Source organism: Spizellomyces punctatus (genome assembly GCF_000182565.1).
Source record: "Spizellomyces punctatus DAOM BR117 chromosome Unknown supercont1.8, whole genome shotgun sequence".
NCBI classification, from domain to species: domain Eukaryota; kingdom Fungi; phylum Chytridiomycota; class Chytridiomycetes; order Spizellomycetales; family Spizellomycetaceae; genus Spizellomyces; species Spizellomyces punctatus.
In genome coordinates this window covers 776678-796255 of record NW_015971544.1, presented here as the reverse complement: position 1 = coordinate 796255, position 19578 = coordinate 776678, and the positions used below count along the sequence as shown (strand labels likewise).

The 19578-nt window shown below is 47.8% G+C and overlaps 8 protein-coding genes across 8 annotated transcripts; 5 read left to right on the top strand and 3 right to left on the bottom strand.

The window, feature by feature from the left end:
* Positions 1-238: 238 nt before the first annotated feature.
* On the bottom strand, positions 239-1025 carry SPPG_09259 (uncharacterized protein; the record flags this gene model as incomplete). The annotated part of the gene is made up of 4 exons (XM_016757416.1): positions 239-599; positions 664-725; positions 820-877; positions 954-1025. 4 exons carry the CDS (start codon positions 1023-1025, stop codon positions 483-485), a joined length of 309 nt encoding a protein of 102 aa, XP_016607806.1. The 3' UTR covers positions 239-482.
* Positions 1026-1138: 113 nt separating this feature from the next.
* On the bottom strand, positions 1139-2437 carry SPPG_05142 (uncharacterized protein; the record flags this gene model as incomplete). Its single annotated transcript, XM_016753370.1, has 7 exons — positions 1139-1384; positions 1452-1636; positions 1696-1783; positions 1854-1870; positions 1935-2091; positions 2146-2159; positions 2213-2437. 7 exons carry the CDS (start codon positions 2435-2437, stop codon positions 1234-1236), a joined length of 837 nt encoding a protein of 278 aa, XP_016607805.1. The 3' UTR covers positions 1139-1233.
* A 277-nt stretch (positions 2438-2714) lies between these two features.
* SPPG_05141 (uncharacterized protein) lies at positions 2715-3389 on the top strand. The gene is made up of 2 exons (XM_016753369.1): positions 2715-2807; positions 2897-3389. Exons 1-2 carry the CDS (start codon positions 2748-2750, stop codon positions 3230-3232), a joined length of 396 nt encoding a protein of 131 aa, XP_016607804.1. The 5' UTR covers positions 2715-2747; the 3' UTR covers positions 3233-3389.
* Positions 3390-3622: 233 nt separating this feature from the next.
* SPPG_05140 (uncharacterized protein) lies at positions 3623-7066 on the top strand. Its single transcript, XM_016753368.1, has 7 exons — positions 3623-4120; positions 4191-5095; positions 5157-5216; positions 5275-5548; positions 5624-6225; positions 6288-6549; positions 6614-7066. Exons 1-7 carry the CDS (start codon positions 3967-3969, stop codon positions 6817-6819), a joined length of 2463 nt encoding a protein of 820 aa, XP_016607803.1. The 5' UTR covers positions 3623-3966; the 3' UTR covers positions 6820-7066.
* Positions 6938-12307, bottom strand: SPPG_05139 (uncharacterized protein; the record flags this gene model as incomplete). Its single annotated transcript, XM_016753367.1, has 15 exons — positions 6938-7884; positions 7960-8293; positions 8359-8889; positions 8959-9106; positions 9167-9301; positions 9371-10189; positions 10245-10328; positions 10396-10638; positions 10702-10944; positions 11016-11152; positions 11229-11412; positions 11471-11561; positions 11635-11706; positions 11773-11944; positions 12012-12307. The coding sequence occupies 15 exons, from the start codon at positions 12305-12307 to the stop codon at positions 7063-7065; spliced, it is 4311 nt and encodes a 1436-aa protein (XP_016607802.1). The 3' UTR covers positions 6938-7062.
* Positions 12308-14109: 1802 nt separating this feature from the next.
* On the top strand, positions 14110-15935 carry SPPG_05138 (uncharacterized protein). Its single transcript, XM_016753366.1, has 5 exons — positions 14110-14208; positions 14271-14731; positions 14794-15113; positions 15179-15451; positions 15516-15935. Exons 2-5 carry the CDS (start codon positions 14283-14285, stop codon positions 15755-15757), a joined length of 1284 nt encoding a protein of 427 aa, XP_016607801.1. The 5' UTR covers positions 14110-14208; positions 14271-14282; the 3' UTR covers positions 15758-15935.
* Positions 15936-16022: 87 nt separating this feature from the next.
* Positions 16023-17949, top strand: SPPG_09258 (uncharacterized protein; the record flags this gene model as incomplete). Its single annotated transcript, XM_016757415.1, has 6 exons — positions 16023-17090; positions 17156-17279; positions 17337-17512; positions 17570-17619; positions 17680-17779; positions 17848-17949. 6 exons carry the CDS (start codon positions 16023-16025, stop codon positions 17947-17949), a joined length of 1620 nt encoding a protein of 539 aa, XP_016607800.1.
* A 327-nt stretch (positions 17950-18276) lies between these two features.
* SPPG_09257 (uncharacterized protein) lies at positions 18277-19563 on the top strand (the record flags this gene model as incomplete). Its single annotated transcript, XM_016757414.1, has 5 exons — positions 18277-18494; positions 18559-18787; positions 18851-19222; positions 19284-19490; positions 19555-19563. 5 exons carry the CDS (start codon positions 18277-18279, stop codon positions 19561-19563), a joined length of 1035 nt encoding a protein of 344 aa, XP_016607799.1.
* Positions 19564-19578: the final 15 nt, after the last annotated feature.

The following is a 19578-nucleotide window of genomic DNA, read 5'->3' as shown; positions in this document are numbered from 1 at the left end:
GACAACACAGCACGAAAAACCAGCTCACCATTACGCCGCTCACCAATGTTGCAGGGCTTTTCGTTCGCTACAGGCATCAAGGTTGCTCATACCATCGGCCCATGTGTTCCGTTTCCCGCTTTTGCCTTTCTACTTGGTCATTAGTCACCTGCTTTCTTTTATCTTTGAAGCCCTTCAAGTCCCTTCGCCGGTGAATCACGTCGACAGGTTTCCTGCACGCTGGTCATTTTGCATCATTCTTAATTTGTTTCGCGGACGAGCCCTTTCGTCCTCGTTTATTATCATCCAAACCTTGGACTGCATGTGGAACTTTACAGGTTCGGGTTACATGCAAAAACTCTCATCGCTGATTGGTTTCAATAATTAAAAGCCTCCGACATCTAATGTTGGCCTACATATAATACGGGTATAATAGAACTATCACACAAGAAGGACCCACGAATGCTCGTCCCATCAATCAAAATGATCTGGCACAACCCCAATCACCGCTTCACTTTTTTCTTTAGCCTTTCACCTTCCCCATCCTCTGAGGCCCAATCTTTGCCCAACTGCTGCATGCTATCCTGAACTCGTTTGTATGGTTGCGTGAGGAGATCTGGCTGTAAATTCAACGAGACTGTAAGGACAACTATGCGAATCACTCGTGCATGACCGAAAACGTACTTGGTTCTCCGGTTGGGTGTAGAGCATGCGTACGAAGGGATGGGTTTTGTCGGGAATGACCACTTATATTCAAATGGACATGCAGGGGTTCAAGCAAATTACTAAATGATTTCGCAAATTTATCTATAACCTTTGGATAACGAAGGAGGAATGTACCTTGATCAGGCGGCGGATCTGTGTTCTCAGTTGCCACATATTTTCGTGGTCCCGAATGCTGTCCCACAGGTGAGTTAAGAGCGCATTGTAATACTATCCAGTGAACTGAGCAAAGCAAACTCTATCTCACACACCTTGAGCATTTGTAGTGTAGACGACGGCGTAGACGGTCTTGGGCTCGTTGGAAGGTTGGAAAGGAATGACATTCGGCAATGGCGAAACAGTTGGTGAGCTCACACATCAAGCAATTGGGGTGTGCTATTGGATCGAGCCACTACCAAATCGAACCGTACACCAACTTGCACATTCCAACGGGAATTGTTGCTTGTAAACTTGCCATAGTATAATAAAGTGACTCTGGTTTTCGAGATATAGTGCCTCAATATGAAGAGCCGAACTAGTTAAATACACATTTCATATAAAATCATCCTCTTCTTCCCAGCTCTGATGGTAGGCCGGTAATATCTGACCACCTGGCAATACATCTCCCATAAGATCCAGTGGCTTCCCGTTAAGGGTGGTAAAGTCTATTGGTGTAGATTTGGTGTACATCTGCTTTCGGTTCCTGGATAAGACACAACATAAGTAAGTAAAACAAAACTAGGATGTCATGAGAGGGGAGCCAGACGCACTTTTCGACGACAACAATCAACCGTCCCAAGAGAACCACGTTCCGAACGATCAGCAAAATCTCTTCCATTTCAGCTTCTCGTCGGGTGCTTGATGTACATTCTGAAGAGTTTTGGAGGAAGAGTGTTATGAGGCATAGGGGGATCATCAAGAGGTCAGCCAAGTTCCAGTAGGAGGTCCAAAAGAGCTGTGTAGTGTGGTGTGTCAGAGGCATGCTCATTCAACAGACAGTAAAGAAAGGTTTACCTTTCCGAGAGCCACGAATCGGATAGATACTTCAAGAATCATGGAGATATTAAGAATGTATTCGAGAACGTAAAACCAAAAGGACGGACTGGGAAAAGTGTACAGGTCAGCTTGTTTGCCTGGTTTTCGGGGTTCCTATCATGGCGGCTTTGACATACCATTTCTCAACCAGTGTCTATAAGCAGCCTGCCGTCAGTTATCAGAACCGCATAGATACCGCTTAGAATCAGGTAACATACCACACCCAACAGGACCACACTCAGAAATGCCATCAGAAAGTAGAAAGCTTTCCAAAACCTTGAATGCAAGATCCTATTCGCAAAACTGTACATCAGTTCTCGCGGATCTAAGGTTCTGGTGTGTGGCTCGCTGTTGTTCCATGATGATCGGTTTACGCTAATTGGACGTGAGAAGGACGTTGGCCTTGCTTGCCGAGGGTTGACTACTTACTTGGAGGTCGAGAGCTGGAAAGTATGTAAGTTTTGTTGTTTTTCCCGTCAAAGTGGGAGGGACTTACAGTGCTATCTCCATCGATATGCGACGTAGAGTTTGATCTTCGTAGGAACGCCAGCGTGCGGTTATGCAGTGAGAGAATGTCGTAGTGTAGAGCACAAAAGCTGAGATGGAAATGAATTGGCTGGGCTGAAACCTTTGGACTTGATGGTGGTTTTATCATAAAATGTGTTCGCGTGGGTGCTGACGTGATGCACCAATTCCAACCACACCGAATTGGAGGTGTCATGGACCTCCACAATAACCCTCTTGATATTAGCTTTTTCTGGATTTCTTTTTTGTAAGGATTACTGGTTGGATATGAGTTCACCAACAAGCTTGCAGAGTTGCTGCAGTTTGGCCTTAGTCCGAGCGTAAGGCACTTTGTGGATTCAAAATCCGTTCGAGCCGAGAGCTGGGACATCACGTGGCACATCATCTACCCATTAAAGGTCATATGAAGCTGCGCCTCTCCGAATTGTTTTTCGCCTTGTCGTCTCAACAGAGCGCAACTCCGCTGACGGCACTTTCCTCTACCGCTCAAACTTCAAACTCACGAAATGGCAAAGGGACTACGGTCAAAGTCGATGCGACGCAACAGGGCAATTAAGCGGGAGACGGTATGTGGGATATTACACCAGAGCATCATTCAAACAAGAAGAACGTCGCTCAATATCCCTGGGCGATTGTTGACAACTTTTGCTATTAGATATTTGGACCCGCAGAAACCGCCCGATTGGAGCGTCTCGTTCAGAAAAAAGCAGCAACGGAGGCCGCCACTTCTATCACCACTGAAGCACTCGCAACACAGGAGCCAACGCACCAAGTCGCCGAGACGGTAGACGAACGAGGACGAACACGCGAAACGGAGGAGACTGTGGCGACTATGGATGTAGATAGTGAAGAGAAGACCCAAACAGAGTCAAAACCAATGACAAAGGCAGAGAAAGAACGACTGTTTATGAGCAGGAATGCTTACAAGAAGAAGATGAAGGCCAGATCAAAGAGCATGGCCCGGCAAAAGTTGAAACTGAAGAGACGATGAATATGGCGCTTAGGGTAGAGGCTGGGGGAATAGAGACGTGGGTGCTTTGGTTGTTTGGGCAGAGGCCGCTGAATGCGACGCTGTGGCGAAATGCTTGTGAATAATTTTGTATTGCGCATGTCCTATATATATTATACATATACGAAATGAGTTCTACCCCATGGCTGTTGAAATATCGTATGCTATGGAGCCATTGTTCTGCCAAAAATGACGGAATGTCGGATAGTGTTCGGGTGCGGTCCAGCAAAACAATGTTCTTGTTATGCGGGACATAGCGAGATAACTCCAATGTGGAAGAATAAACCAACTGGAACCAGCCTTCCTAATTCGTGTAAATGAGCTGAGTGTTCCAAAAAGGTGTTCAAAAATGTTTTTTATTTTGTTTTTGACATTTTTTTACCCTTTTTAGAGGTAATGACGATGATGTCCGCCATATCAGTTAGATTTCGAATTTTAGCCAGAGCCGATGGTTTTGGCGAAAGCGTTTCTGCTGTCAGCGCTTTTTGCATTTTGGAGCCGCTGTCCTGAGCAGGAAGAAAACGTTTGTTTATTTTCTTTTTTTGACGGCGGAGGAGGAGATATACATTTGGACATTATCGCTCAAAACTAGCTTGTTTCTGGTGGTGGTGCTCTTATAATCTTGGGTTTGCCCAAGAGCCTCATTCTTTTAGCTACCGTGGCACCTCATAGCCTATCCTGTTTTACGATCGAACGCTTGAGCCTCACAGCCAACCATGGTCGGATTTTCAAAGAAAAACAAGAAAGCCCAAACCCGGACCGTAGTCGAACAAACGAAACATGTTGATTCTCCTCCAATGTCCGAAGCGAATAAGGCTCTCTTGCTCAAGTTCGCCATGATCGCTCCAGTACTTGTGTTTGTTGATCAAGGTACGCTTTGGATGTTCCTTTAAGATAGCGTCGCTCTCTTGCTCATCGATACTATTACTTTATCCAACAGCACTAGCACATTCGGAGGTCTCCTCTTTTCAACGCACCATATACCAACTGATGTGCGTTAGCATCTTGTACCTCATTATCGCACCGACATCCGAATCCAAACCGGGCCCCACCTCATCGGCCAATATCGAGTTATTAGCTAAACGAGGACGAGCGAACACAATTGTAGCTGGAAACGGGGGAGTGTTTTGGAAGGTCCTCCCAGGTGAGCGGACAATCTCGGCGCCGTCGGCCGAGGTGAGAGGAATGCTGGCGAGTCCCAAGCATTTTGGCGAGTTTCCAGTGGATCCCTTGGAGGACATGGTGGTGCCACCGTCCGTGATGGATGTGAACGACGCGGTTCGGAGAAGGGCCGGAGAACGGACGTCGAAGCAACGGAATGCTCCATCGATATCGGCCAGCAGTGTGCAATCATCCTCGACTGCAGAATCAGTCCCACCCGTGACCGTCCCTACTATGAGGGAGGGCGTCAAAGCTGTGTCATCCTCAGTCGCGCCGGTCGCAGAGGTCCCCATTGTTGAAACTGGGAATTCCCAAGCTCCAGAGGCGGCGCCCATGCCCATCAACGCGACGCCTACCCCAAGACCCATTCCTCCACCTCTTGTACTTCCCGGAAAGTCACCCGTAATTACCCCGCCAGCCACCCCGCGTTCTGCAACCCTTTCCCCTAGTAGCCGACCATTTTCCGAGTCGCCAAGCCAAACAGAGACTTCTCGCGTCATCTCGGATGCGTCGTCTTTATCAACATCCGGACTTCCCCTCCACTATGAGAGAGATATTGAGATGATGATCAAAACCACATTGCATCTTGTTAATGACAAGGTGCAATGGAATGAGAGAAGAGAAGCAGGTACCTCAACCGGGTATCAATTGATGCAGCATAAGAGTATCCCAGAGGCTTGGAGGGTAAGCGCTTTCGCTTATATTACTATACGTGTTCAGACTATTAATCGAATATACTATTTAGTTTGATGTGGAGGTAAAAGCTTCACTTGAAACAGCTTTCCAGTTCCTCATGGATCCAGCAGTAAGTACCAATCAGTTACTCGCTATCTTTTTTCTGTCTTGAATTAACAAGATCTCAGTCGCGACAAAAATGGGATGACATGACCCAAAAAGCTCAAACGCTCCGCATATTCACCACTACCCACAGGGAAGTCTCACGTATCCAATATTATCGCACCAAGGGCGTTTTCCCTGCCGTCCCTCGTGACATGGTTGTGCTGTACCATGCACAGCGATTGGGCGATGGACGAGCTGTAATTGTGCAGAGGTCGGTCCAATGGGATTGGGAGACCATACAGGCGGACGGTGTCAAAGGGATCATATCGGATGTGAATATTTGTGGAACGATTATAGGTACGGAATTCGAGAAGGATTTTGTTTTCTATCGTACGTTGAGCGAAATGTAACGGATCGTATCTTGCATATCAGAATCTGTTGGCAATTCAGATGATCAACCACGTTGTCGCCTAACGCACATCCACGACGTGAATTACCATGTCAATCTGGCAACATCCGTTTCCGAGTTTATGACTACAATGATTGCACCACGAGCTGTAAAACGGCTTGTGGAGGAGCTGGAAAAGATGGAAGAGCAAGCGGATGACGCTGTATCCGTCATTGAATCTTATCAGGACGATGAGGAGGAGTCCAGCACTCAGAACCCTGAATTGACCATTGGGGCTTCTGCCACAAAGAAGCGGTGGAGCCCTGCCCCACGTATCTCTCTCCCATTAACACCCGCATTTGAGAGTATGGTCTCACCACTAGTTTCTGCTGCTCTGCAAACAGCAGAGGATAGTACAACGGATAATGCCATCTTGAAAGATATTAAAGTGGATGAGAAAAGCACTGCGCATCGATATGCGGAGGACATTGATGCAATGTTGGCAGACGTCTTTGAACACATGGAGGATGAAAGTAGATGGGAACAAGTGTCAAAGGATGGTCATGCGTCGGTTTATATCAATACTTCCGATAGCGCCTTCAAATTCAAAGTTGTTGCAGAGATGACTGGGCCCTTAGAGGCCGTGGTTAGTTTTACCCCTTCGTATATCATGATTCTTTGATCTATCGTTGACTTTTGCACTCCCAGTTCGAAACTTTGACGTCCCTCCCAACGCGTCCCTCTTGGGACCCTTCGTGTAAGTCCTCTCGTTGCATCGAGTATATCGACGACCATACGTCGATCCACCATGCGGTGTTTGCGGAAGGAGAAGGAAACCCGGGCCAGGAGCTTGAAAGTGTTGTCCTATCCCATTCAAGAAGAATGGAAAGAAAGGGAGGCCTTGTGGGCCTTTTATGGCGGGTTGCGAAGGATGAAAATGGAGAAGGTGACCTGTCGGGGATCGTCTGCGGTACGTATTAGAGGGTTGGGTTGTTGGTACCACTTGGCTCACATTTATGGTTGTTTTGCTACAGAACCCCATCCGACGCATGCATCAAAATGCATTCTAACCCACCTACTTTCCTCACCTGCTTCATCTGGGCAGTCAGCGGACGCTGTGGTCCGCTATGTTGCGTCTAAGACGCTCCCCGCAGCCGTAAGGAGGCTACAGGAGGTTGTGGCAGACAGATTGAAGAAGGGCAAATGGAGCCGGACCTCGGCAGGAGGGTCAATTCGATAGATTTTAAAGTATTTTCTCTAATATGAAAGTGCGATAGTTGGTGAGGGCAGCATAGTATTGTACATTAGGTAGGCTGGGAGGAAATGCACAAGGTTCATGAAACTAGTTTTTGTTTGTCTTCAGAACATACTCTACTATTACTATTATGCACAGGCACAGAAAGATAAACAGCGTCTTTGCGCCTCTTTTATATCTACATGTAAAACACACACTCGAACATTACTTACTCACAAACAAGGGTTGTTAGGGCAAACCATCTCCCAAATCTCCATTCCCACCCATTCCATCAAAATCGCCCGGTCTCCTCAATTCGAGCGACGCAGCAGCGATATGGGCATTGGACAATAACCCTGTGCTCATTGATTTCTCCTCTACCCATTTTTGCGTGGCGTGCATCGTGGACATGACGGAGGTATTGCTGGATTTTGAACCACGGCGAGAGGCTGATTGTAGTGGCGGTATCAGTAAAGTTGGTGCCGAGGGCAGTGTCAATTGTCCTTGTTCGACATCTGGATCCTTGAGGGGCCGGAGGGTTGATCGGGAATTTGGAAACAGGTCGGAAGGCGGTGACTCTGGGTCCTCTTGCTCGTCGCCAGATGACAATATGGAGTCGGTGTTATGTGATGGATTTGACGCCTCGTTCTCTTCGTCAGGACGAAGGGAGGGTGATCCATGTATGGTCATCGAAGATGCCGCCAAAACTCTCGGTCTTTTGTCGCGGCTTTTAGCCCTGGGTTCATCCAACGGCCCCAAAATTTTAAACCGCAATTGACCAAGAAATCTTCTAACGCCAGGTACAGCGATCAAAAGGGCAGCTATGATCCCCAGGCAAAGCCCAGCGAGCTGGAGTCGTTGAATGAGATCTCCGGGATGCGTTGCCGCGGATGCAGATGCAGTGGTATTGGCGCTGCTTTCGCCAAGAGAGAGACCGGCTTCAAGGAGGAGGATTAGAAGCAGCAGCTCTTCAACACGATTGTCCCGCGTCCGGCGCCAGGGGCGGATGAGGAAGGTTAGGATGAGGATGTTGGCAAAGGCAAACATGAGCGCCGCGAGGGATTTGGCAACCTGTTTCGTTTTGTAACGGTCAATGAGCAATAAGTATTCGACTCATGACGAACAAAATCATTTGCAATCACTCACAGGATCAAATAGGGTAAACACATCCAACAACACAACGACCAGCTTCCTCACCAAAAACACAAACTCAAAAAACCAAAATCTTGGTTTAAAATCTGCATAAATTTGCTCAAGAGCCTCAACCCAGAACCGAGATCCGCCTCTCGCACGAGCCACAAGTGCCCATTTCAGAAATCCGACCAGAGCCACAGGGAGACCAATTACCCACATCACGACGAGCGTCCATCCTATGGCCCACCATGTTGCATGTGCGCCTTGTTGGCAGAGTTGATCGGGCGCCTCAGAGACAACGTACCGGCCGGCGATGGTCGCACAGGAGAGTAGACGCAACACGACTCTACATGGGAATGAGCTGGTTAATGCAATGAATAACCTTACAATCACATGGTTGTGAAGAAATACCTCGAGATCAACAGGTAAGCCCATAAAACAATGAACAAAAAAGCATTGATCCATGCAATTACTACTTCTTTCGGAACAGCTCCTTCCTTTCGTGGCTCCTCCCCATCCGGCATCCCTGCCTCCGCAGACCGTGCACTTCGACTCTTCCTCCAGCCTCTCAAGCAATACCACAACTTGATAAATACCCCCCACACCAGACAGCTCATTAGGCCCGTTAATGGGAAGAAACCTCCAAAAAGGATCCGCCCAAAGTTGCTCAACCGTAAAATACAGCTGGTACCACTAAGCTTGTTGATCCAGTCGAAGGCAAGGTTGAGGGATTGGGTGATGATTTCAAATCCAGGGGATGCAGGGAGGAGAATGGATGAGTACTGGACAAAGAAGACGAGAGTCGCTGATATACTCGATTTGCATAGGGAGGGAAAGCGGAGAAGAATCCCACTGATGATGAACGCGGCGATGATAGGAATCAGGAGCCACTCTGGGGCATCTCGGTCGCATCTTTCGCAGATGCCACTGCCTCGCCAATCGCTGGAACCAGAAATGTCAGCTACGAACATAATCCATACTCTAAATAGAGTAACAACAATCGAAATATACCTATAATTCTCTTCACACTCTGCACACAGTATCCCTGTTCTGTGCTCTGCGCATCTAGAGTCACCAAGGCATTGGCCAGGCGGACATCGCCACACGTTTGGAATCGCATCTGCAGGTGTAGTAGGATCTATCCAGAAACCAGGTTCCGCTTCATTACGTAGTGAGCATGTTAGTGTCCATCATTTCTGGAAATTATTGTAGCAAGTACCTGTTACATTGGGACCTTGACAGGTTGCACCCGCTGGACAAGGTAGGCAATCCGAGTCGGGGATGCGAGAAAAGGAGTTGACGCACATATGGCATGTGTAGGGAGTTGTATACGGGTCTGCACTGTTTTGATATCCTGCGTACATAAGAAAAGCATACTGAGCAATGTTCGAACGCTTCATAAAATAAACAAATGACGACTCACCAGGACCACAACTAACAATCTGGAGTTCAACGTCTGCCCCGGGTAGCCCATCGCTCCACAGTCCTAATTTGTAGCTTCTGTTCAAGTACCCAATCACACTCAACGGTCCAAATCGCACAACCCCATTCTCGACCACGCGTTTCTTGAGCCCTTGCCCAATCAATTCTAATGGTGCACCCTGCTGAGATCGCGGATAGAGCGTGACGACCATTTGATCAGAAGTATCATCGACGGTGTTGTTGAAAGCGTCAAGAACAGAGACACTGATGGAGAATGTATCTTTTGGGGACGCAAAAAAGAACGGCGGATCAGGTTGTAGGATGCGAGGTGAACCACCATGGTTGGCGCCGTACGATGCAGTATTGTTTCTGATGTCGCAGTAGGAAAGGCACGAGAAAAGGGACCCTGGCCCATCATGGAAAATTCCACCCCCACCTCCACCGCGAAAGTTGCTTGGTTCCGAATCATCATATAATCCATCGGGTAGACTCTTATTGCTTTGTGCTGAGGCGTCATCCATATTTCCAAACTGAGAACTTGACGGAAGAACGTCCACATCTAAACGTTCCGCAGTGTTGCCAACAATCGAGCTTGATGGATCCATGGTACTCCCAGCGGATCGTAACCACATTCCACCGCCGAAATGCGCACGATTGTAGAGTAAGTGGGATGATTGAAGGAAGATCGGCAAGGAGGAATCTACAGCAACGCCTCCACCGTATTCGGCTACATTGTAGGTGACGTTGGTATTGACTAGCGTCACGTAGCCTTTGCTAGAGACGGAATTACTGGCTGAGTAAGGCGTGTTGAGAAAGATGCCTTCGGAAAAAGAGTCAACATTTAAACACAATTCGATCGTAATCAAAATCATTACCTCCTCCATGCTCCTCCGCTGAATTATTTGCAATCACCGAGTCGGCCACCATTACACTTCCATATGTACTCACATATAGCCCCCCTAGTGTCAAAGTATAAGTGTAAATACAATACCAGTTCCGTATGAGGAGAACAGGTAGATGACATACCTCCAGTCCTATTAGCTCTATTACCAATCACGAGCACATTTGTCAAACTCAGCCTTCCAGAATCCGAGACTCGTAGGGCTCCGCCAGTCGATGATGCGGTATTGTTGAGAAAACGGGTTTGGTGGGCTGAGAAGGATGCGTTGACACGGACAAGAGCGGCCCCAGAATCGGTGTCGCAGGTGTTGCCAATGAATGAGGAGTTCCTGTCTGTGACCATGACTGAATCGGCTATTTCCAGGCCGCCTATTGCGCTATTCCGTTAGGTCGTGTTCAGAGCTCAACCACGAGTTGCAATAAATAACATACCTGAATGACTCCCCGAAAAATTGTTTTTGAAGGTACAATCGCTCATGGTAACTTCTGCATTCAATCTCCCTGCTATGGCACCGCCGCCGGCGGTTGCAGAGTTTTGTACCATCGTACAATTGTCGATGATCAGCTTCCCAAATATCTCTGTATGAAACACTCCGCCAACTCCCCCAGCTTTATTTTTTATAAAGGTGCAGGACTTGTATATGGGCTGTGACTTGGCTGTCACAATGACTGCCCCTAATTATGGGGGGAGATTTGAGTTAATACTCTCAGATGTAGCAGGAAGCCAATGTACGAATAATGGGTACCTCCGTTGCCAGTAGCTTTGTTATCGATAAAGGTGCATCCTATGAATTCGTTGACGCTGTTTGTGTAATGGTACACTGCACCACCAATTTCAGCCGAACTATTAACAATGAGAGAGTTCACGAGTTTCGTACTACTCCTGAGAGTCACCAACGTATCAAAGGCAAGTAAATATAAACAATGCATCAAACGGTCAATCTTCACACGCGACTTACGTTCCCCCAGAGTCCAAGGCGCCACCATACTGCGACCAATTATTCCTCCATACGCATCGTTCAAACACTCCACCGCTGGCACCCTCGAGAACAGCTGATCCACCGTACAGCCGTGCAGATTCGTTCTCAAAATGGCAATGCAGGAATGTTGCATTTGAATTATCGGTCAGCCATGCCGATCCGCCTGTAGTTGTAACCTATTAGATGATTTATTCGACCAGGGAAGGAAGACATTTGCTCACCCCCCAATTCAGCCCAATTGAAAGTAAAGTTGCAGCGACGAAAGGTGGGAGAGGAATTTCCGCCGACGTAGACCGCTCCCCCAGCGCCACTCTACGGGATGGAGGAATCTGTTAAGACATAATCGTAAACGATTGGAGAATAATATGCGCGTCTGCTGCCCTACCTGCTCCTGTCCCAACGATCCGGCGGTTTGTGCAGACGTTTGACAATTCGTAAAGATAGAATCCTCAATTATCTGCGGCAGAAGTTGAGTTACCCGCGAAGCGACAGGCAAGAGCTGAAAAATCACATGATTACTCACTGGTGCTGCACTACCTCCGATACCAATGCACCCGCCCCATGACGCGGCCCCGTTCCGAAAGGTGAATCCGGATATGAAAGCATCATTGCCGTCCCCCGTATTAAAGGAAAGGATTCTGTTTGCCTTGCCGCCATCAATGATCGTGGATTGGGCGCCATGGGTACTTTGCATCCTGGAACGATCGGCATGAAATTAGTGAGGTTCCATTCTCAGAAGGTTCAAAAATCTGTGCAACTCACCTTATCGCTTTACCGGCCAATTTCAAGTCCACATTCCCCGGTCCTTGGTATATCCCAGGTTGAACCCACATGAGACCCCCCTCCGCGGTCGAGTTGATTCCCGCCTGCAAGCCCTTGCAAGCCGTATCCACCGCTGCACCGCATCCAACTGTGTCTTGTCCAGTAGTTGCGGAGATGTATGTTACGGGCCAGGGTTGAGCATCCACCCGGATATTATACAATAAGAGAAAGAGAAGAATAATGAACCTGCAATGGGATGCTGGCGCGGGTAACATTGCGGGGGAATCAATGGCCATGGTAATAACGGTGATCTGTTCGGGCTGGTCAACTGCGTCGGAAACAGATTACGTAATACTGTAAATTCAAGGTTGCAGTGAAATTTGGTGGACAGACGAAGGAAATCCAAGACGAAAGAGGTGTCAGTGAAAGTACCATCCCTCTACGGAATAAAAAAGATTGGACCATCACGAACTTGGTCCGTTTCCGTAGACATATTAGACGGATCCTCAGGAGCCACGACTGTCACCACCGAAAGCCACATGATGCAAAACCGTTATTGTTCTATTGTCAAATCATGGACGGGGACTATGAGGGGGGAAGAAAAACAAAGGAGCCTGTTTCCCCACCGAATTCAATGAAAATAATTAACAATCTGTGAGCGGGCGTACTGCACTTTGCGTGCTTTCTAGCCATCTTTTATAAACTGCTAGAATATCGGAGCTTCGGAGACATTTTTCATTTCTTTGATATCGGGCGTGGCGTGAGCCTTAAAAACCCGTTCATAAAGATGAGAAGCTTCTTTTGGCGGGCTGGCCGGCTTTGTTCCTAGACGGGCGTGACGCGGTTATGGGATTTCTCGATCCTCCTGCCCATGTATCGACATAATTATGGCTATGGATCCTGGATTCTCCTCTTCCCGCCCAGCTGTTGAACCAGTACGGATGCTAGGGTGCTTACCAGTCAACTGTCTGCCTGCACCTGTCGTTGTAGGTTGTGTCGGAGTTGATGAATGACCACTATGTCATTTATTTGATAAGCGTCGGCGTCACACAATACTGCACCTAAACTGTTGAATTCAATGCATGCACCCCAAAGCACAGGGAGCGATCGACAATCAAAAACGTCATTGGTTTCAACGAATGAAATGAATATTATTGGCGAATGCAACCCACATCCAATCGTTTGTCCATGCAGAAAATCCAGAAGAACATGGTGTATCTACGGTACCATGTCAAAAAATACTTTAATTGAATCTCATCAATTGAAGTGAATACGAAGGGACTCCCAGAAGGAACCTGCGCACTGTGATATGAGCGGCAAGTACAGTGGGGTATATGGTCCTAATTGTCATACGGTATTATGGCACGGCTGAAAGGCGCCGCTGGATACTGCAATGCGTTTGTCTGTCAGGTGTGGCAGAGATTCGCTTGCAAGGTATTCTCAACTGCATACCCCCCAAATCAAGTTTGTCACAAACTGCTGCTGATAAAGTCTTACTAAGGAGAGTGTGATGATAGATGAACACTTTGGCATGTGTTATGTAATAGCCTAGTAGCTGGTTTATTGACCAGATGGACCGCTTCTCGCCATTATTCGGTATGCAAATAGCCAATACTGGTAATCATGCAGAAGTTGTTGCATCCACGTTAAGCTATAAACAAGACATGCACATTATTTTTGTGATAGGGCCGGTGCGCTGGAGTTTGGCAAACGACATGCGCGGGCGTTCAAATGCAGATACATGCGATCGCCGCAGACCACAGGATCACTTGGCAGGGCGGGACGGGCGGGATACATGGCGGAGCGTCGCCCCTGCCGTCCGACTGACGCTCCCGACCATCCGTCCTGATATCTTTCCGCATATGTCAAATCGTGTTGGATCATATCCTGCATACCCTACTTTTGGAAGAAAAAAAAAAAAAAGAAAACACTAATAAAAATGTATTGAAAAACAAGGAAGGTCAACAAAGCATCCCAGGGGAGATGGGTTTCGGCCTTCAACCCTTGGCTGGCCGTCAGACCGGTGGCACAGTGACTACACCCGGCTGAATGGATCTCATCCGCAGCGCTCTTCCTCGTCGTCGTTGTTTTGGAAAAGAAGGTTTGTTCCTTCTTTCACCTCCATCTTGCGTGAACTCTGCAAAAGTGTTCCTGAAAACGTTAACACGGCGTTTTAGGCGAATTGTGCTGAGTGCAGGTGAGAAGGAAACGTCGTTGGTAGGCCTTTCCAAGCTAGTAGAATTCATATCGTTTTCAAAGATTTTAGCAAGAATGGACTTTGGAGACGGCGGGGCCGATGCCCCTACCATTGTGACTCCCGCCACGTCTCAGCACGTACTCATTCAAGGAGGCAACGACGTCTCACAGGAGCGTGGAGCCCAACCGCCTCCGTCTCCTCGGCATTTACGTCGGCCTTCTCATGGGTTTCCTCGTATCTCTGGCGAGCTTAGCAAGGCCGAGCTGGTCGAACGCAAAATTCGGGCGCACAAGATTAGAAACGAAGCAAAGCATGCATACGGGGACCTTATTAGAATAAAGGCGTCCGTGATCCCCAGGGTGTTTTGGCCAGCGATCATTCACACTTTGTGGGGAACGTTGTGGACAGCACTCTACATGACCGCCAATGTGAAATGGTTTGTTATACCGCCACAGCTGATTACGATTTTGGGTGTGGTCATCTCGTTGCTCTTGGTTTTCAGAACGAACACGGCATATGATAGGTCAGTATTGTTTACTGCTGCCATATTAGTTTCCAGCTGACTGATTTGTTCCATCATTTCAGATACTGGGAAGGACGTCGCCTCTGGGGAACTCTTGTCACGCAAGTCCGTAATTTGGCACGGTTTGTTTGGATTGGTGTGCAAGGGCGCGACGAGCACCAGAACTTGGAAAAGAAGGGCTGCATGAACCTTCTCCTTGCGTTTGCCGTGGCCACGAAGCATTACCTCCGGAACGAGCTTGGCCACAAATACACAGATCTACACCATCTTTTAATACACTTGCCGGATTTTGTGCCTGGTGTCAAACACCCGGAGATCAAGAACCTACCATTGGAAATCTCCTTCCATATATCATCTTACATTGGAAGATGTCGAGAGTTGGGTATGTACTGTTCTCGCCCCACACATTGGCAGATCTACCAATTGACTGAAACATTGTCCATATAGAGCTCATTGACGTGTCGCAGCAGACTGCCATGACAAACGCCCTGTCGGCAATGGTGGATTGTCTCACATCATTTGAACGTATTCGCAACACTCCGATTCCTTTGGCGTATTCGATCCATCTGCAGCAAACTCTTACGCTTTATATCCTTTCGTTACCATTCCAACTGGTGAGCACGGTGTATTGGGGAACAATCCCAATCATATTCATCGCTGCCTTCACGCTATTGGGTATCGAGAGTATTGGTGGAGAAATTGAGAACCCGTTCGGATACGGTTGGTATTACTGACGCGCTCATTTTTGTCGTCCGATGCTCATATATATTGTAAAACCTTTCAGATGAAAACGACCTTCGGGTCGAAGAGTTCTGCCACACCACTCGCGAGGAGCTCGTCCGTGTCATGATACGTCCCAGCAAACTGGACCCTACCACCTGGGGAGCACCGTTCGCCGAGGGCGAGTATGCAGATCTTCGTACTATGGTTCGCTCCGCTGGTGCGGACGTCGTTGGATCCACCGACACGTTCGTGGATGCGGTCTCTATCAATATCAACGTACCTTCAGGAGTGAAAAAGGACTAGACTGCTTTTTTGTCATGTCTGTCTGCTTGTATATTTGTTTGGTGGATTGGAGCTAAGGACATGTTGAGAGTGTCACTCGTAGTGGTTGACACTGTTTAACGATAATTGTAGATGAATTGTACATGGTCGGTTAGGACATTGGAGGCAATGAAATAGACAAAATTTATTGTGGACAAGAACATCATTTCATGGAGGAAAACGCGGTGCTGCGCATCTCAATGAACGTTCGCGTCTTCCCAAGCGCTGTAGGTCAAAATGTCCGGATATGTTTAATTCTAGTTCCGAATCCATTGCAGAGTCCATATGCTCTGCGGAATCCATACGTACTGCAGAGTCATTCCCCTCTTCATACTCTACCAGAGAATTGTCCGTAGAATCCGAGAATAATGACTATGAATTAGATTCCTATGCAGATGACTTTGAGGATGTGGATGACATAGATGCCTTTGTCGAGTCCCTCGGGGGTATTGTCGATGTAACGGGTACAATCGATGGGCAGGGTATTGAAGTGGAACGGACGAAAAAGGACGGAAACCGGGCTATGTCCGATAACGAAGCGGCTCCCGACAGTAACTATGAGTTGAAAGCTAACAACATATCCGAAAGAGATTCCGTGCCCCTCGGGCAAGTAGAGACACAAGATACAGTTAGTCATGAGACATTGGACGAGATAGTTGAAGAGGGTTCAGGTGAACCGGAATGCGTATCTGAGGCATCCGTGGCTTTGCACACCGCCAGTGAATCGTACAAGTCCACCTCAAGTAGTCCACCAACTGCGCCGTGCGCTTTGGAACCAGAAGTTACCACATCTATCATCCCCCACCTTCCGTTAATCACCTCGTCGCATATCGACACGGACATGGAGTCGATAGAGGATTATCTGGAAGATTTTGAATCGATTCATGAGGAGAACCGAACTCCACCAGAGGATGCGTATCAGCAGCTCAGCACGCAATCATCGATATCAGAAATCAACGCTTCTCTAAAGTCGGGTAGTGAAAGTGCGGAGGCCGTGGGCTGCAGCCTCCCAGATACTCTGTCCTCCGATGAGCTTGGTAGTGAAACATATGGATCAGTCAATAGTGGGTCTGCCACTCCCCGGCACCAGACCATCCCTGTCATTTCAAATGATGTCCCAAGTAGAACAGATGGCGAGGATCTGGAGTATACTGAAGACTTTGAGTCTGTCACGGAAAACAGTCCCCGATCAACGTCGACCATGCCACAGCCAGAAGTTCAGTATGAAAGTGATTTTGAAGATATAGGCAGTTGGATGTCTTGTGAGCCCGAGTCACTGAATACCAGAAGTGAACAAGAAGCCGAGAACGAGATTGTATGTCTTCTCTCATCGTATCCGTTATGCTAGATCGCTCTAATCTGCTCAATTGCACATGTCAGGCTCGGTACCAATCCATTCAATCTCGTCTCTACAGCGCCCTCCGTACTCGAGTATTGAGAAATTGTTCCCAAAAGCGCCCGGAACCTGATATGCGCGAACCTGGGAATGACCCAGTCCGCCATGGTAAGGTTACTCGTGGCGATTAACATGAGACCCTCCCGCTAAACCAATTTCATGTAGGTCGGCATATCGCTCTGGACACCCTTCTCTCCCGTGTGTCACATCACAAAAATGAACGTGTGCCTGAAGCGCCAGATACAGAGACAATCATGATCGATCATGGGCATAAAGCAGCCATTCCAGCACGATGGCTTCATCGTGTCCAATGGAGGAATGTATTAGACGGCTTAAAGGAGGTTAGTTTGAACCCGCTTATCTGTCAAAATCTTAGAGCTCAACGTTTTCTTGGGTAGCCACGACTGCAACCGTACGAGCTGACACCTCATGAACGGGAACGCGAACTGTATGGAACCCTATGTTGCTATAACTGTTGAAAATGCACCTACATCTCAGTTTTCAACAGATGCCGAACACAGGCCCGGATAAAAAATACGTATTTTCGCTCAAAAATAGCGGTTTTACATCAACGTCAGAATGCCTTCGGACAAGATCCTTCTCAATATGTAAGATAAATAAACATCATTATTTGGATCAACTGCATTATAATGTACTAAATAATCCCATGTTCTAGGATCATATTCAGATGATTGCAGATATATGTAAAGGATTGCCAAGATTTGCAGATGATCCGGAGGTTGTATGGGCCAGATTGCTTGAGCCGACAAAGAAGTAATGAATGTGCCGGATTTTAGAATGATGCATTAGATAATCTAGCACTATGCTGACATAATCACTTCATGTGGATCTGAAACTGTGCAAAATGGGATGAGGATTGGGTCGATCTTTCGTACCTGAAGGTGTCGATCCATCCCTTAAGTCTTGCGTAAGGATGCCTTCATTTGCATCTTTGACGGCCACAGGGTCGAGTTTGGTAGGTGAGGTTCATCTAGTTGATCTGGTGTCAAACCAGAGTGTATGACATGAAAGGCCTCCATTAAACTTTGTGATAGGATACGTAAGAGTATCCCGGGTGTTCCGATTACTTTTCAGGTTATACGCCATGCCCAAGACAGAGCGCATCCGATCTCATACTGTCAAAGGCAACAAAGAAGCGCGGTATCGGGTGCAAACCAATTGCGCGCAGCGTCGTTGTCTGAGTACGCATCGCCAGCTGACCGATGGCGGACCGCATTTTTTCAAGTTTATCCCCAGCCAGTGCTTGAGGATTCATCAAACAGAGCGCCAGAGCTTGGAGAGCGCAGATCTGGATTATTTCAGGTTTCATACACTCTGTTGTCATTGGGAATCAGTTGGAGGCATGGCTCAACATAACTCTGGTCAGCATCTACATAGCACCCGCATCTGGACCATCCGGGTTGACAACGACTGGTTTTGAATCGCGTATCAAGAATCTGTACGCCAAGAGCAAATTAAGCGGTACCAAATGGCTTGTAGGATCGTCCACTGGAGCAATGAGGTTTATGGCCTTAATCGGAAGCCTCGTTTCTACTGAGAGAAATTTGACGGAAGAGCTGATGAAGCACTATTGCTGGATGCAGTACAATGCCGGGGTGGGTTAATTCTGATATGACCTAGTGGCCGAGATAGTATTGGTGGTTGACTGTTGAATGCAGGATACGCCCCAAATTCTTCGTCCAATGATGGACCAGCTCTACCGACTAGTCGCCCCACCGGACCTTATGTCAGACATTCTCACCCACCCGCAGTTCCGATTGGCCATTATTGTATCTAATATTCGTGATTCCTACCAGCAACTCCCGGATTGGGCTCTGCGGGCTGTACTGGGATGCTACGCAGTCGGCAACTTGGTCAATGAACGTGCGCTGACGGGACTGTGCGAAAGGATTGTATTTTATTCTGGAGATGAAGTGCCCAAATTTCTGGCAAATGGTTTTGGAGGTGAAAATAACACGAGATTCGTTAAGCTCGTCAAGGAAAATGTGTATGAAGTTTTGCATGGGACTACGTGTATACCATTTGTGCAGGTATGCTGGGGAAAACAAGGTGGATAACCCTCCGCTAACTCAACTTGCGCGTTCGACATAGGAACGATGTGAATCCATTCCGGGTGCTGGAGAGGGCCTATACCTCGATGGCGCTCTGACGGACTATATGCTCAATGTGCAGTTTACAGATCCTTCCCATCGAGCTCTCCTACTTTCGGATCAGCCCACGTCAAACGTTTACCCGACGGCGCTGGATGCCATGTTTCGGTGGCGAACAGTTCCCATCTCATACTTGGAGCACTGTTCAGTGCTTCACTTGTCAGAGCACTTTGCTTTGCGTATGATCGACGGGCAACTACCTCGGTTAAAAGATTGGTTAACAAGGACTATATTGC